We start from the raw sequence: 14,419 nt of genomic DNA, 5'->3' as shown, positions 1-14,419 counted from the left end.
TTTTCAGGCGTGAAGCTGTCAGATGAGGCTCCAGGTGAGTCTCACAGTAGGAGGCCAGACACACCAGGCAGGACTTCAGGGCCTTCAGTTTGGTTCCAGTGCAGACGTCACAGGGAACTTCTCCTGGTTTGGCAGCTTGTTGCTCTGAGCTGCTGCTGCTGGCTTTCTGTTGAGCTGACTGTCTGAACTGAGCAGCCATCTCAGAGATGAAAGTGTTGACCCGCAGCTCAGGTTTTGTGTTGAAAACCTCTTTACAGTTGGGACACTGATACGGGACATTAATATTCCAGTGTTCAGTGATGCAGGTTTTACAGAAGTTGTGTCCACATGGTGTGCTGACTGGATCAGTGAACACATCCAGACAGATGGAGCACAGAAACTGATCTTCAGTCAGCAGACAGCTGGCAGCAGACATATCCACACTCTGAGGACAACAAGTGTGAGAAAAACTATAATTACAGATCTGTTTTTTCATAACATCAAACAATGATTAGTGGAATTTCAGGGGATTCCTCCTGAGTTCTGTTATCTTGCACCTGACTAAGAAAACAAACAACACAAATTAGCTGTGGTTCTCCATGTCCTGCCTTCAGGGTTCCAGATCCACTTCGGCTAAGCTTGGGCTGTCTGCCTAAGGTCCCCTGTCAATCACCTACTTCCTGGACACTTGCCTTTGAGTCCCTCCACCAGACCTCCCTCCACCCATCCTGGTTCGATTTGGCACTTCCTGTTTAGTTTTGAACATTTTTGTCTCTTCTGTCTATTCTGAACTTTTATTTCCTGTCTTTGTATTTTCCGTGGTTTGATTGTTTGCATCTGTCTCGTTTACCTAATGTGTTCCACCTGTGCCTCGTTTCTTCACCTCCCCTTTGTGTACTTAAGTCTCTGCCTTTCCTTCAGCCTTTGTTGGATTGTTAGTTTATGTTTTCGAGTGTCTCCCCTGTTCATGGTCTACCCGTTCGTATTGTGGATTTCATATTTTGGTTCTTGTCTGCCTTTTGTGTGTTTTTCGTTTGATTATTGTTTTTTTGTAGTTTGCCTCTTGGACTGCCCAATTTGCTTTGACTAAGTAAGTCACTTTTTAAATAAACCCTTTGAAACGTTACCTGCTCTGGCTAAGTGTCTGCATGTGGACCTAAATCCCTTGTTCCTGGGACTGAACTTGGCAACCCCTTGACACAAGCCCTCTGGTTCTTGTTGATTACATAATGTAAACCTGTAAAGTCATGAAATTTCAAACCCCAAAAACACAATGTGATCACTCCATTACTGTCACATCACGAGTGAAATAATATAATAATACTGCTACCCTGCTGTTTATATTATTACCAGAGTGTATAACAGCTTTATACGCTGTAAAACATCTGCTTTATGCCTTTATAGGCAATAAAGACAGTCAGATACTGTACTTTGGACTATCCAAGGGGCATCTAGGCCAGTTAGCTTTTATCGGGACGAGTTTAGGTGGTGTCCTGTCTAACCTTAACTAGCCAGAGTTCAGTCACTGTGCTTTGGGTTTTACCTCTGTTTTGTTGATTATATGCTGATTTTCTCAAAATGACAAATTTCTAATGCATCATATCTTTTATCCGGTAAAATAGATGTAAAACAGTTAGATTCTGGTTCGAACTAAACTTTGACCAAATACTGAGCATTTTGGCTTTGTAGGGCCGTGTACTCACCAGGGTTTGGCAGAGATTCTGCTGTTTTGTTGAGAAAAACCTGATGGATTCAGTTGAAAGTTTCTTTAGAGAGAAACAGAGAGACTTGTCTCGACTGCAGCTCTGCTGTCACTCAGACAAACTTTCATTTGAGGAAATGTGACGTTGCAGCTCTCCTCTTTCACTCTTGCTCCTCCTCTCAGTGCAGCTCTGGATGTGAGGTTTTATTGCCTCCTTGGGAAAAACCTTGACACAGCTTTGGAACAAGACAAGTTTTCACTTTTTGTTTATTTGTTTTTCTACAAATATTCAGCAGCCAAAAGAACATACGATTACAAATAGACAAAATAACATCAGAAGTCAGTTCAAGATATTGAAGAACATACTGTATCTTTTGATCAATGCTCCCTTTACAGTCTCAGTGTCGACAGGGGAGTGGCTGTCTTCACCTACTTGCATATAAAGCCGTGGTGGGCTAGTGAGCGTGTATAGGAAATATTTAAAATGTCATCAAGTACGCTGTGATGAATTTAACTCCTTTGAAGTTCTCACTCTTAAAGTTGGACGGCTGCAACCTATCATATTTGTTATAATTTATCGCCCCCCAAAACCGCCTGGAGGATTTTTATCAGAACTTCCTGAATTTTTTATCTACTCTGGTTTTAAATTATGACAGAATTGTTCTTTGTGGCGATTTTAATATTCATGTTGACGACCCCACCAATGTTAATGCAACTAACTTTTTAAATATGGCCACTTCTTTTAACTTCAAACAACATGTCAAAGGGCGTGGGGGCCCGCTCTTGACCTAGGGATCTGGGGACTCGGGCTTGTGGCTTTTGCTCATTTCTGGGCGGGTGGTGTGTCCCTGGGCCTGGGGGCCATTGTCTCCTCTCCTCACATGGCCGATGTTGTCGGGGTAGGTTTTGGTGCTCCTCCTTGGGGGTGCTTGACTGGGGGACTGGGCCCCCATCCGGGAATGAGATCGGCCTCTGGGGCTGCTGGCACTGCCTGCACTCTGGGGAGGGATGCCTCTGGCTGGGCTGGGGGACTGTTGGCCTGGTTCTCCCGTGTTATCGCTCCCTGGCGGTGGGGAGCTTCCCGGCACGGCTTTCTGCTGTTCTTCCTTGGGGCGGGGTACAGCTTCCTCCGGGACATACAGTCTGGGGTCCTTTGCGCTTTGGGAGGTCGCGGGGTTCCCTGGCTTCTGGGGGTGGGGGTCTCTGGGCGCTGCGCAGGTTGATCCGGTTGCGGTTTGGAGGGCTGTGGTGGGATTGCAGAGCGATTGTCGTTGCATCTTGATGCATTGTGCTTTTTCCCTGGGCAGGGTCTCTGAATGGCTGCTGGGCGTTTAGTTTGTGCATTGGAGTCCTGGGGAGGCATTTCCTCGTTGGCTTGGAGGGACCAGTTTGCGTCCCTGTTTTGCTTCGTTGGCCTCGCATCCATGCTTCCCCATTTCTCTGTCGGCCAGTTGTTGGACCCCTCTGGATACTGAGGTATATGTTAGTTTTCGGGATGTGCAGTGTGGGTGTGGGGCAGGGCTGTGCTCCGGTTTATTTCGGCCCTTGTGTCTGTAGTTCTTGCCCTTTGACTGGCGGGTGTGTTGGTGGTGGCATGCAGCTGAGCTGGTTGATTTTGCCTCGTTGCTGGTTTGGCTGGTGTTGCACGGCAGCCGGGGGGCGTGCTGGGCATGGGAGATGTTGGCTGGCGCCGGCGACCTTAGTTTTTTCAGGCGGTTGGGGGGACAACGGACCTTTATTGGCAGGGGCACGGCGACCTGCGTGGCGCGTTTGCTGCCGGGCTGGGACTTGCTGCTGGTGTTTCTCTCCGCTGGCTTTCGCTGTGGTGTTATTCCGCTCGATCTCTCTCATTTGCCCGACCTCGCACGCGGGATTCGCAGGGGGCTGCTGGGCATTGGGTGTCGCCATGCTCGCTCAGTGTGCGCGTTGGGCTCGTCACTTGTGCATTGGTGGAGATCCACCTGGCCAACGGCAGCTGGTTCACACAGTGTGGGAAATGTGTGCTTGATGTGGCTGGTTTGACAGAGACAGGCACATACAGAATTTGTTAAAAAACTTCCACAAAAGGAGCAACAAGATTTCACACAGCTTTTTTCGACCCATATCTTATCAGTGGCCCGCTCTGACCGACGATGGTCGGCCATCAGCAATGAAGCCAGTTGCTAGATGACATTAGCCGCAGCTAATGTGATGCAGCGTGGCTGCATCACATTGATTTGTGATTTGTGATTTGTGACATTGTGGAGACACATGGGGTCTCCCTGGTCAGTTGATCCAGGGACAGACCGCATGTCAGCTACACGTTAGCTTACCGTTAGCTACTTTTAGCGCAATGTTAGCCTGACGGTAGCATCCTTGTAGCTTAATGATCGCTTGCCTCGCTGCAGCAACATAGCAACACCGAGGCTGGCGTCGCCGGAGGTTGGAACGGAGGAAGCGGGGAGCCGCTGGGGGATTCCTGCTCATCTAATAGCAACAGGTCGAGGGCTTCGTCAAGCGAGTGGCCACCACATCCGAAAAGGAGAACGAGCAGCATGAGCCGGGGGTGAGCGGTCGGCCGGCGTGCTACACTCCAAGGCCCACCCAGCATGGGGGATGGAGGTCCCCCGGCAGGACGAAGACCGTGTCACGGACACCACACACCCGTGCTGATGTAGCGTTGTCTCGCCCTGCTCGAGCTGACTTGCTAGAAGACATGGTCTTCTTTTCCAACGGGAAATCTTCGGCTTTTTAGACAGCTCAGTGCTGAAGAAAAATGGTAGACAACTCACCTTTGTATATATACAAGTTGCGGACGTAGGAGAGGCCCACGCTGTGGGTGGGCGTAGACAACTTTTCTCAGTGCCGCGCAGACGCTGAGGGCTGCATGATTTTTCCAACACTGTGACATCTGCGCACCAACCTTCGTTTATATAGAAACAGAGTCCGCCTCCCCTTGTTTTTCCCGTGAGCTCCCTTTCGTGATGCGCGCGGATGAGATTACATCCCGGTAGGTGAAGTGCGCTGTCCGGGATGTGCTCGATGAGCCAGAATTCGGTGAAACAGAGGGCAGCAGATCTGCAAAAGTCCAAGTTAGTACTGTTGAGGAGCAGCACTTCATCCATTTTGTTGGCTAGATAGCGGACATTCGCCAGGTGGATTGAAGGGAGCGCGGTGCGAAAACCCTGCTGTCTCAGGTTAAACAGCGCGCCTGCTCGTACATAATTAAATCAAACATAAATATCTCAAAAAAACATTGCTATGCCCCTTTAAACATAAATCTACAATTACCTACAGTCAGCTGTCCACCAGCGGCCGCCGGGGAACACGAGCACGGTGCACCAAGGCGCAAGTAGGGCAGATGCTAAGACAAGGACGTTGAGTGAACCTGGGAAGGGCAGACAGAGAGACAGGGTTAATCACAGGGGAAACAGAAAACAGGGAAATAGAGATTTTGCAGGATCAAAAGCTTGAGTTAAGCAGTGGAACCAGGTCAGGAGCAACGACAATCAAACAGAGGTTGTGTGGAGAACCCGGGTTGATATACTAGCAGGGATGGTGTTAATTGCTGGCAGGTGTGGCAGGCAGAGAAGGCTGCTGATGAGGTGCAGGTGTGGATCGTCAGCTGGGCTCAGGAACGGAGAGAGAGAGGGAGGCAAAACACAGGGGAAAACGGATGCCGCTTGTCCATAGGGGACGCATTGTTGCTTGCTTGTGTTGTTTATGGTTGGCCTTTGGATGTGGTTTATGAGGCAGCGGTGGATTGATTAATTGATTGAACAACGTGGATTCTTGGATGATTTTGGGAAATGGAATTCAGATGTCAATGGCTCAGGGATAGATGAACAAAAGAGAGAAATCAAACCCACTTCCAAGGCCTTGGGGAATAAAATTGAAACACTACAAAAGGAACGTAGAAAAAAGGTTCACAAAATTAAAGGTCTAATACAGACAATAAAGGATCTCATGCAAAAGGATGATAATGCCCTACAAGTACGATCTCATCTTGAGAAACTGAGTCAAATGGTGGATGAAACTACTATGTTACACGAGTCTGTGATTCCCATACTTCCTGAAGAGGAACAGGAAAAACAAAATGAGTGGTTTGTGAACGTACTAAAATGCCACAATGGATTTATGGAGGATGCAAAAGGATGACTTTCTGAAACAGGGAGACAAGCAAGCCATACTATTGCTCATGTTGTCACAAATGATGCTCCTATATTTGTATCACAAAGGGAATCAATGCACAAGTTGGATGAACATCATAATGATAATGAGTCTAATGTTTCAAATCACTCTGGGCAAAATGTTCAAGCTTCTGTCAAACATGATGAAATTAATCCAAGCGATAGTGTGTCAAACACAGGAAGTAAAGCTTCTGATAGTAGGCGGAGCACAACAACATCATCATGCATTAAAGTCAAAGCAGATATGGCTGCTCTCATCGCAAGACAAAGACTATTAAAGGACAAACATGCATTAGAAGAACAAGAGGAGCAGCTAAGGAAAAAACGGGAAGAGTTTGAACTTGAAGTGGAAATAGCCGCATCAGTGGCCAAAGTGAATGTGCTGAGAGGCTCAGGAGGGTCTCGTGTTTCAAGTCATCCATCTGTGAAGTCCAATGGCATGAATTCCTATCTAGAAAGGAGACAAAGGAAAACCAAAACACTTAATGCTGATGCAAAAGCATTTGTACCTGATACAAATATCCCAATACATGGACAGCCCAATCCACATCTCTTGGGTACAATGCCTCAATTGGAAAATGTTATTCAATCACCACAAACTCAACCCATATCGTCAGGACGTCCTGAAGTCACAGGACATCAAAAGAGCAGCACAGGAGTGATCAATCGGCAACACTGGCGACAAGCAGCAGTGACCAAAGTCAAATAATTACAGTTTTGGAAAAACAAAATGAAAGAACTGCTCTATTGGTTTAGCAACAATCTCTTTCATTTCTGCCTAAAAGAGACATTCAGGTTTTTGATGGTGATCCTTTGCAATATCACACCTTCATGAGGGCTTTTGAACACAGCATCGAAGAGAAGGCTGACAATCCTAAAGACTGCTTGTGCTTCCTTGAACAGTACACCAGGGGGCAGCCAAGGGAACTTGTCAGAAGCTGTCAACATATGGCACATGACAGAGGATATGGCAAGGCTAAGGCTTTGCTACAAGAGACTTTTGGGAATGCACAATTGCTTCAGCCTATATGGAAAAGGCTCTTTCATGGACACCAATAAAATCTGAAGATGTGAAATTTTTACAGCCATACAGTCTTTTTCTACGAGGATGTTGTAACACCATGGAAGATGTTGAATACATGGAGGAGTTGAACATGCCTACCACAATGCTGACCATCGTAAAAAAGTTGCCCTACAAACATAGGGACAGATGGAGAACTTTGTGAGTTGCAGGAAAGGCGTGGCCGGAGAGCCACATTTACAGACATTGTCGGCTTCATTGAAAGACAAGTGAAGATTGCAAGTGATCCGCTATTCAATACACCATCAACGACAGCAAACAAGGACGCAAGAAAATCTAGGTTTGAGCCTCGTTCTAGAGCCAAGGGGAGTAGCTTTGCTACCACCATTGCAACAGTGGAAAGGAAAGTTGAACCTGGAACAAATTTCAAGGAGAGAAGTTCATCTGGTATGAAGGCTTGTGTCACGCTCTGCCGGTTGGCCATCCTTTGTGTTTACTTATGAGTTTAGTATCTGCCTTAGTATGTTGAGTTTTGGGTTCTGTCCTGTCTAGTGTCCAGTATGTGCTATATATTCTGCTTGTCATGTCAAGTCTCTCTGTTTTCCTCTGCTCTCTCTCTCTGCCTCGTTAGTATCATGTCTGTCACCTGTGTTGCTCCCGCCCTGCTCGTTAGTCCCTGTGTATATATACCTGGTGTTTCTGTCTTGTCTTTGTCCGGTCATTGATCATGTTACCCCCCAGTCTGTCGTGTGTGTACTCTCTGCCTGCCTGTAACCAGCCTTGCTTGTCTTGTCTCGTCTGCCTGTACTTTTGGATTTTGGATTTTTGATTTCTGTTATTCAGCCACTCACCTGTAAGTGTGCTCGCTTTTGTTTGTTTATTAAAACCCTTCGTTGAACTATACCTGCTCCGCTCTGTGTCCTGCGTTTGGTTCCTCCAACCTGCCTCCACACCACGATCGTGACAGCTTGTATGTTTTGTGGAGGTGAGCACACATTGGATCTGTGCCGCCAGTTGGAAAAGAGGGTGCATAACGAGAAGATTACTTTCTTAAAGGAACATGGTGTGTGTTTTGGCTGTTTGTGCATTGGGCACATGAGTCGAGACTGTAGGAAGCGTCTCTCGTGCAAAGTGTGCAGTCTGAAGCACCCTACTGTCCTCCACATTCATCCAAAAGAGAGAGAAATTAATTTTAATTAGCGCCATCAAAGGAGAACCTGAGACAGCAGTGGGCAGTGGCAGTCAATCCAGTGGTCTCACTGGGGCTGGTGACAAAGACTGTACACTCTCCATAGTTCCAGTTCAAGTTAAACCTAGGAATTGGCATAAGGTGCTCATTACCTATGCCTTCCTGGATCCTGGGAGCTCAGCGTCATTATGCACGGAGCGGCCGATGAACAAACTGAATGTCAGGGGACGAAGAACTGGTATTCTCCTTCGGACTATGGGTCAGGAGAAGGTCGTTGGAAGCCATATTGTTTCAGATTTGGAAGTGGCTGAATTAGACAGCGATTGTTTTTGTGAACTGCCTTATATTTACCCGCAGAAAAATATGCCAGTTCATCAAGGTAATATTCCTCGCCAGAAAGACCTCCAACAATTGCCACGTCTGAAACATGTCCAGATAAGGGAAATTGATTCAGATATTGACCTGCTGATTGGAACCAACGTCCCCAGAGCACTGGAGCCGTGGCAAGTCATTCGAAGCATGGAGGGGGGCCCATATGCGGTCAAAACGATGCTGGGCTGGACTGTAAATGGACCTCTTCGAGGCGATGGAAGTAGAAAAACTACTTGTGGACAGCCAGATGTTACTGTCAATAGGATCTCTATTGCAAACCTCAGTGATCTGTGGAAGCAGCAGCTAAAGGGAGATTTTCCTGAATGTAGTCAGGATGAGCATATGGAGTTATCAAGAGAGGATTGTCAGTTTATGGAGTACGTTACTAAATCTGCTAAGTTGGTGGAAAGCCATTATGGTATTGGCTTACCTTTAAGAAAAGGGGGTGTAAACATGCCAAACAACAGAAGAGTTGCCTAACAGCGCGCTCTGAGCCTCACAAGGAGGTTTGAAAAGGATGCTCCATTTCAGGCGGATTACACAGCATTTATGAATGACATCATCTCCAAGGGCTATGCAGAGAAGGTACCAACTGAGGATCTGGAACGGAGCGACGGCAGGGTATGGTATATACCACACCATGGTGTATATCACCTGAAGAAAGGAAAGATCAGGGTTGTTTTTGACTGCAGAGCTACATTCCAGGGAACATCTTTGAATGCTCAGCTCCTACAAGGACCCGATCTTACCAGCATGCTTATTGGAGTCATGACCAGATTCAGAAAGGAGCCTGTTGTACTCAGACAGCGAGGCTATGTTTCACCAGGTCAGAGTACCAGCTGAGGATTCGGATCTCTTGAGGTTTCTCTATGGTGGCTGGATGGAAACCATAAGCAGAGCCTAGTGGAGCACAGAATGGTTGCGCATCTGTTCGGAGCCATATCTTCGCCAAGTTGTGCTATCTTCGCTCTTAGAAAGTGTGCAGAAGATAATCGGGAGCAATTCAGCTCTAAAGTAATTGAAACAGTCCTGCACTATTTCTATGTGGATGATTGCCTTGCATCAGTGGCTTCTGAGGAGGAGGCGACAGCACTCTACCAAGACCTTCGTGCCCTTTGTTTGAAAGGGGGCTTTCAACTCATGAAGTGGATCAGCAACAGACATGCCGTGCTGGCAGCTATACCTGCAACAGAGCGAGCAAAAGAGGTTAAGGACTTGGATTTGGACAATGACACACTTCCTGTAGAAAGAGCATTGGGCGTACAGTGGTGTGTTCAGTCCGAAACTTTTAAGTTCAAAGATCGGCCCTTAACCAGAAGAGGGATCCTCTCCACGGTCAGTTCAATCTATGACCCCTTAGGAATCTTGGCACCTGTAGTCTTATTTGCCAAAAACATCCTTCAGGGCTTGTGCAGAAAGAAGCTTGGTTGGGATCACCTTGTACCAGACTCGGCTGCACAGGAGTGGAAAAGTTGGCTGAAAGAGCTCTGGCAGCTGGAAAAGTTTGAGGTTGAATGATGTCTAAAACCAATGGATTTTGGGGAAGTGATTTCTGCTCAGTTACTTTGTAGATGCATGTGAGAGCGGCTATGGAGTGGCTCCATTAAAACCAATCACCATCCCTCGTATGGAGTTGACGGCTGTTGAATGGATGGGCTGTGGAGGAAGGAGCTGCGTATGCAACTTCAGGACTCAATTTTTTGGACAGATAGTACCTCTGTACTGAAGTACCTCAGCAATGAGACCTCAAGGTTTCGTACCTTTGTAGCCAACCGAGTTTCAAAAATACTGAGTGTATCGAATCCATCTCAGTGGAGATATGTTAACACCACTAGCAATCCTGCTGATTTAGCCTCCAGGGGAGTAAAGGTGACATCACTCCTGAGAGATAACACATGGGTGTCAGGACCTCAGTTCCTTGTTGGGCCTAAAGAGGGGTGGCCTGAAAACCCTGATGGCTCTGTGAGTATCCCGCCAGATGACCCTGAGGTCAAGATGGGTTTGATTGTGAATGCCGTGCAGGCTGAAGAGAAGATCGATGCAGTCACTCGCTTGATTAATCACTTCTCCTCTTGGATCCGTCTGAAGAAGATGGTTGGTTGGATCCTTAAGCTGAAGACTCTACTACTATACTTCAGTCAGAAGAGGAAGCAATTGAGTGTGACTCTTGCTCATTCTGGCTTGGGTAAGGATCAACAGGGAAAAGAAATAGAAAAGGAGATGCAGAGTATCAAGGCTCAGACTGGCAGTGGTCTTCTTTCAGTTGAGGAATTCAGAAGAGCTGAGATGGAGATTATTAAGTTTAAGAGAAGGCGGTTTCCAGGAGAACAGCTTGCAAAAGGGAGAAAGTGTGAAAAGAACTAGTCACATTTATAAGCTCAATCCAATACTCGAAGATGGTATTCTGAGAGTGGGAGGACGACTTAGCAGAGCAGCAATGCCGGAAGAATCTAAGCATCCTGCCAAATTGGCAAAAGATTCACACATTTTTCAGCACATACATCAAGAGGTGGGACACAGTGGTCGTAACCACATGCTAGCTAGCCTGCGCCAAAGATATTGGATCCCTGGGGCTAATGTGGCGATAAGGAAAACCCTGTCTAAATGTATTGTCTGTCGACGACCACATGCAGCTCCAGGGCATCAGCAGATGGCAGATTTACCTCAGGACAGAGTTTCTCCAGATGAACCTCCATTCACTCGGGTTGGAGTTGACTACTTTGGACCTTTTGAAGTTAAGCGAGGAAGGAGTACATTGAAGAGGTATGGGGTTCTCTTCACATGTCTTTCCATAAGAGCGATCCACATTGAAGTTGCATCGTCCTTGGACACAGATTCCTTTATTAATGCTCTTCGACGCTTTATAGCAAGACGTGGACAAGTATTGGAATTCAGTACATATCGGACTTGTTTTGGAAACGTTGGATTAAGGAATACTTGCCTCTTCTTCAGGAGCGTCAGAAGTGGTCTGCTGTCAAACGCAACTTCCTTACTGGAGATATTGTGCTAGTTGACAACTCAGCACCTCGCAACTCATGGCTTACAGGAAGGATTGTACGAACTCTCCCTGACAGAAGAGGAATCGTTCATCAAGTGCGAATCAGGACAAAGACCAGTTATTTGGACAGGCCTATTACCAAGATTTGCCTTCTACAGGAAGCAGAGGAGCCATGAGGATATCTAGCTGACCTTTGAACTTCATAGACCTTGACTTTAACCTTGACACTATTATATGGGCCTTTTTTCCCTTTACATGACTTGACTAAGTGATTGTTAAGATCACTCTACAAAGACTCTTTCTGTCTCTTTCTTTTGTTTGGTTTAAAGAAGAAAAGACACTTTCAAACAGACTGTCTTATCCTGGAAGAAGAAAATATATATATATATTGTTGATCTCCTACATAATGTGCAGTTGTATAATTATTATGTTAAAATAGTTAGGGGCCGGAATGTAGGAGCCGCCTGTAAGTCTCCCTTGTGTTCTATGTTTATGGTCTCATTCATAATATTCACTGCACTCTGATTGTAGGTGGTGGGCGTGTCCACTGGAGTTTGGGCGGAAGTAATAGTGGTCTATTTGTTTGCTTCACCTGTGTTTTTTGGGTTTTGACAGTGAGAGCGGGTGAGCCTGGGAGCGAACACTTTCTGTTGACCGCATTTGAGCACTCGAGCACTCGCAATCACGCACTTTTGCACTCACACAGCAATTTTTATGACTTAGTAACTGCAGTGCCAGTTGTATTTTTTTATGTGTTGAAGTGTAAATAACTGCTTGAACTTAGATCGTTGGAACTTAGTTTTTGCGCGTCACCGTGTTTTCAGTCTCTCAGTGTTTAGTCCCTCGCGGCTGCAAATTTTGTTTTGCGTTGTTTACAGCCGCTATAGTTTCTTTCCATCCTCAGTTGGCTTCATTAAACAGTTCTATAATTATTTTATAACTTGCTCACCTGTTTTGCCATATTTATATTTTTTAAATCTATTTATGTCAGCTGTATGTTTACACAACAAAATTTCATCGGTGATATTAGACAGAGTACTTGTACCAGTTAGACTTAGATCTCACTGAGCTCCTGCAGTCATGTAATCTGCTGCAGCATCAGACTGTGTAGTTATTCAGAGCGCGTCCTCATGTGGCCACAGGCTGCAGTTTGTTATGAACTCCACTAGAGGGCGTCCTCAGGTGTCACTTATTCTCTACAAACTAGTAGCTCTGGTTTTGTGTTCATATCAGCTGCTCAAACACAACTCAAACCTTAAATAACACCACATTATCTTCCACTGCAGACTGTCTCAGATGTGATGGGGGATTGGAGCTCGTCAGCTCGAGTCACGTCTGAGAACAGCTGATGTTGTTTTTAATCACATGATTTGGTGTCACTAGAAACACCATCAGCTGTTTTTCTGCTTTGATACCAATCAAAAATAAGTTAATCAGACACAATGAAAACATTATTTTGATTTTGTATATTTAAAAAGAAAAAGAGAGAAAAACAAAAGACTTTTGTCTCATTTATAAACTGCTCTTCAGTAATTTGGGCCAGTATGCAACACTTTTTATAGAAACAATGATCAGACAATAAAACAAATAGAATTTGGCAACCAGATATTTAAGAAACGTGTAAATGCTTCTTATTTCTGAGGAGATTGTTTTCTGATGATTTAACAGTGTTGAAGGCAGGTAATGCAGTTATTAGAATAAATTAGATCAAATCAATCAGATAAAATTGGTGTGTTGTAGCAACGTGACACATCAAAGAAAAACATTTACTGAAAACAACCCACATTGATCAGAATAGAAAAAAAATCAACAACGTATACACTGTACATCCACAAACAATATTTATTACATTAAATGGATAAAATCAAATAATTGTTCTATTGTTCTACTTCTACTGTGATTGACAGGAGAGATGATCAGAGCGGCAGAGTTTTTACCTCCATTGTTATTACAAGGACTAAAGAATGGGTAGAGTTTCTCAGTGAAGCAGCAGCCAGTAAAGGAGTAGATAAGAGCTGCAGCATCAACGTCATAAAAGGAGACCAGACCCTCCTCATAATCCACAAACACCCCCACCTTCTCAGGCTGAGACTTCAGAGAGAGACAGACTGCAGGGTCAGCAAGAGCTTCATACTCATTTTCATTCCTCAAACATATCGTCCAGTAACCATTCTGAGGAGTTACTGTGATTTCTCCCTTCCTGTTGATCGACTCTCTGGCCACTCCTAAATCCCAGTCAGTCTTCCCTTTAACCTGAACCTCGTAGTAAAATCTTCCTGAAGAGAAACTCTGCTTTGCTAATATACAGGGACAAACAGAAAATTTATCTGGATTGTCTGGGAGATTTTTCTTTACATCACCATGTTTAACTTGTTTTCCATCATCAGACAGGATGAGGTTGGGATGTGCTGTATCAGGATCGAGTGTCACATCCACTGCATACAGCTGGACCCTCTTCAGCTCAAGCAGCTTCTTCATCTGTTTACTGAGCGTCTCCTCCAGCTGATTCACAGCTCTCCTCACAGTCCCCTCATATGAAGGTGGACGGACGCTGACTTCTGTCCAGTCCTTGGTGGGTGGAGCAGCGTTCAGGGACGGGAGGCTTTGGAGGAGGTGGAGGTGGTCTTCAGAGCGTGAGAGCTGCTCCACCTCAGAGCTTCTCTTCTTCAGCTCAGAGATTTCCTGTTCCAGCTCTTTGATGAAGCCTTCAGCCTGTTTCTCTGTCTCTCTCTGCTTCTCTTTGATCGTGTCGATGAGCTCGGCCTGGCTTCTCTCAACAGCCTCCTTCAGAGCGCTGAAGACCTGAACACCACCTGCTATCTCTCTGTCTGCATCTTCCTTACTGAGCTCCACCGAGCGTTTGATCTCCTGAATCTTCAGTCGTCTCTTCTGGATCATCTGCTGAGTTTCAGCCTCTGTCTTCCCCAGCTCGGCCTTCTTTCCTTCATATTCTTCTTTCAGAGGAACAACATCATGTGTCTTGTGGTCT

At 45.8% G+C, this 14,419-nt stretch overlaps 2 protein-coding genes across 2 annotated transcripts; both read right to left on the bottom strand.

Annotated features, from left to right (window-relative positions):
- Positions 1–9: 9 nt before the first annotated feature.
- On the bottom strand, positions 10–1,808 carry LOC123965186 (E3 ubiquitin/ISG15 ligase TRIM25-like; the record flags this gene model as incomplete). Its single annotated transcript, XM_046041751.1, has 2 exons — positions 1,683–1,808; positions 10–424 (listed from the first exon to the last, which is right to left on the bottom strand). A coding segment is annotated over exon 2 (406 nt), but the record flags the coding sequence as incomplete, so codon positions are not given.
- Positions 1,809–9,231: 7,423 nt separating this feature from the next.
- On the bottom strand, positions 9,232–14,415 carry LOC123965187 (zinc finger protein RFP-like; the record flags this gene model as incomplete). Its single annotated transcript, XM_046041752.1, has 2 exons — positions 9,232–9,332; positions 13,326–14,415. Coding segments are annotated over 2 exons (1,191 nt in total), but the record flags the coding sequence as incomplete, so codon positions are not given.
- Between the last annotated feature and the right edge of the window lie 4 nt (positions 14,416–14,419).

The sequence above is a fragment of the Micropterus dolomieu genome, unplaced genomic scaffold (genome assembly GCF_021292245.1).
Source record: "Micropterus dolomieu isolate WLL.071019.BEF.003 ecotype Adirondacks unplaced genomic scaffold, ASM2129224v1 contig_8823, whole genome shotgun sequence".
Classification (NCBI taxonomy): domain Eukaryota; kingdom Metazoa; phylum Chordata; class Actinopteri; order Centrarchiformes; family Centrarchidae; genus Micropterus; species Micropterus dolomieu.
This window is presented reverse-complemented; position numbering and strand designations above follow the sequence as displayed.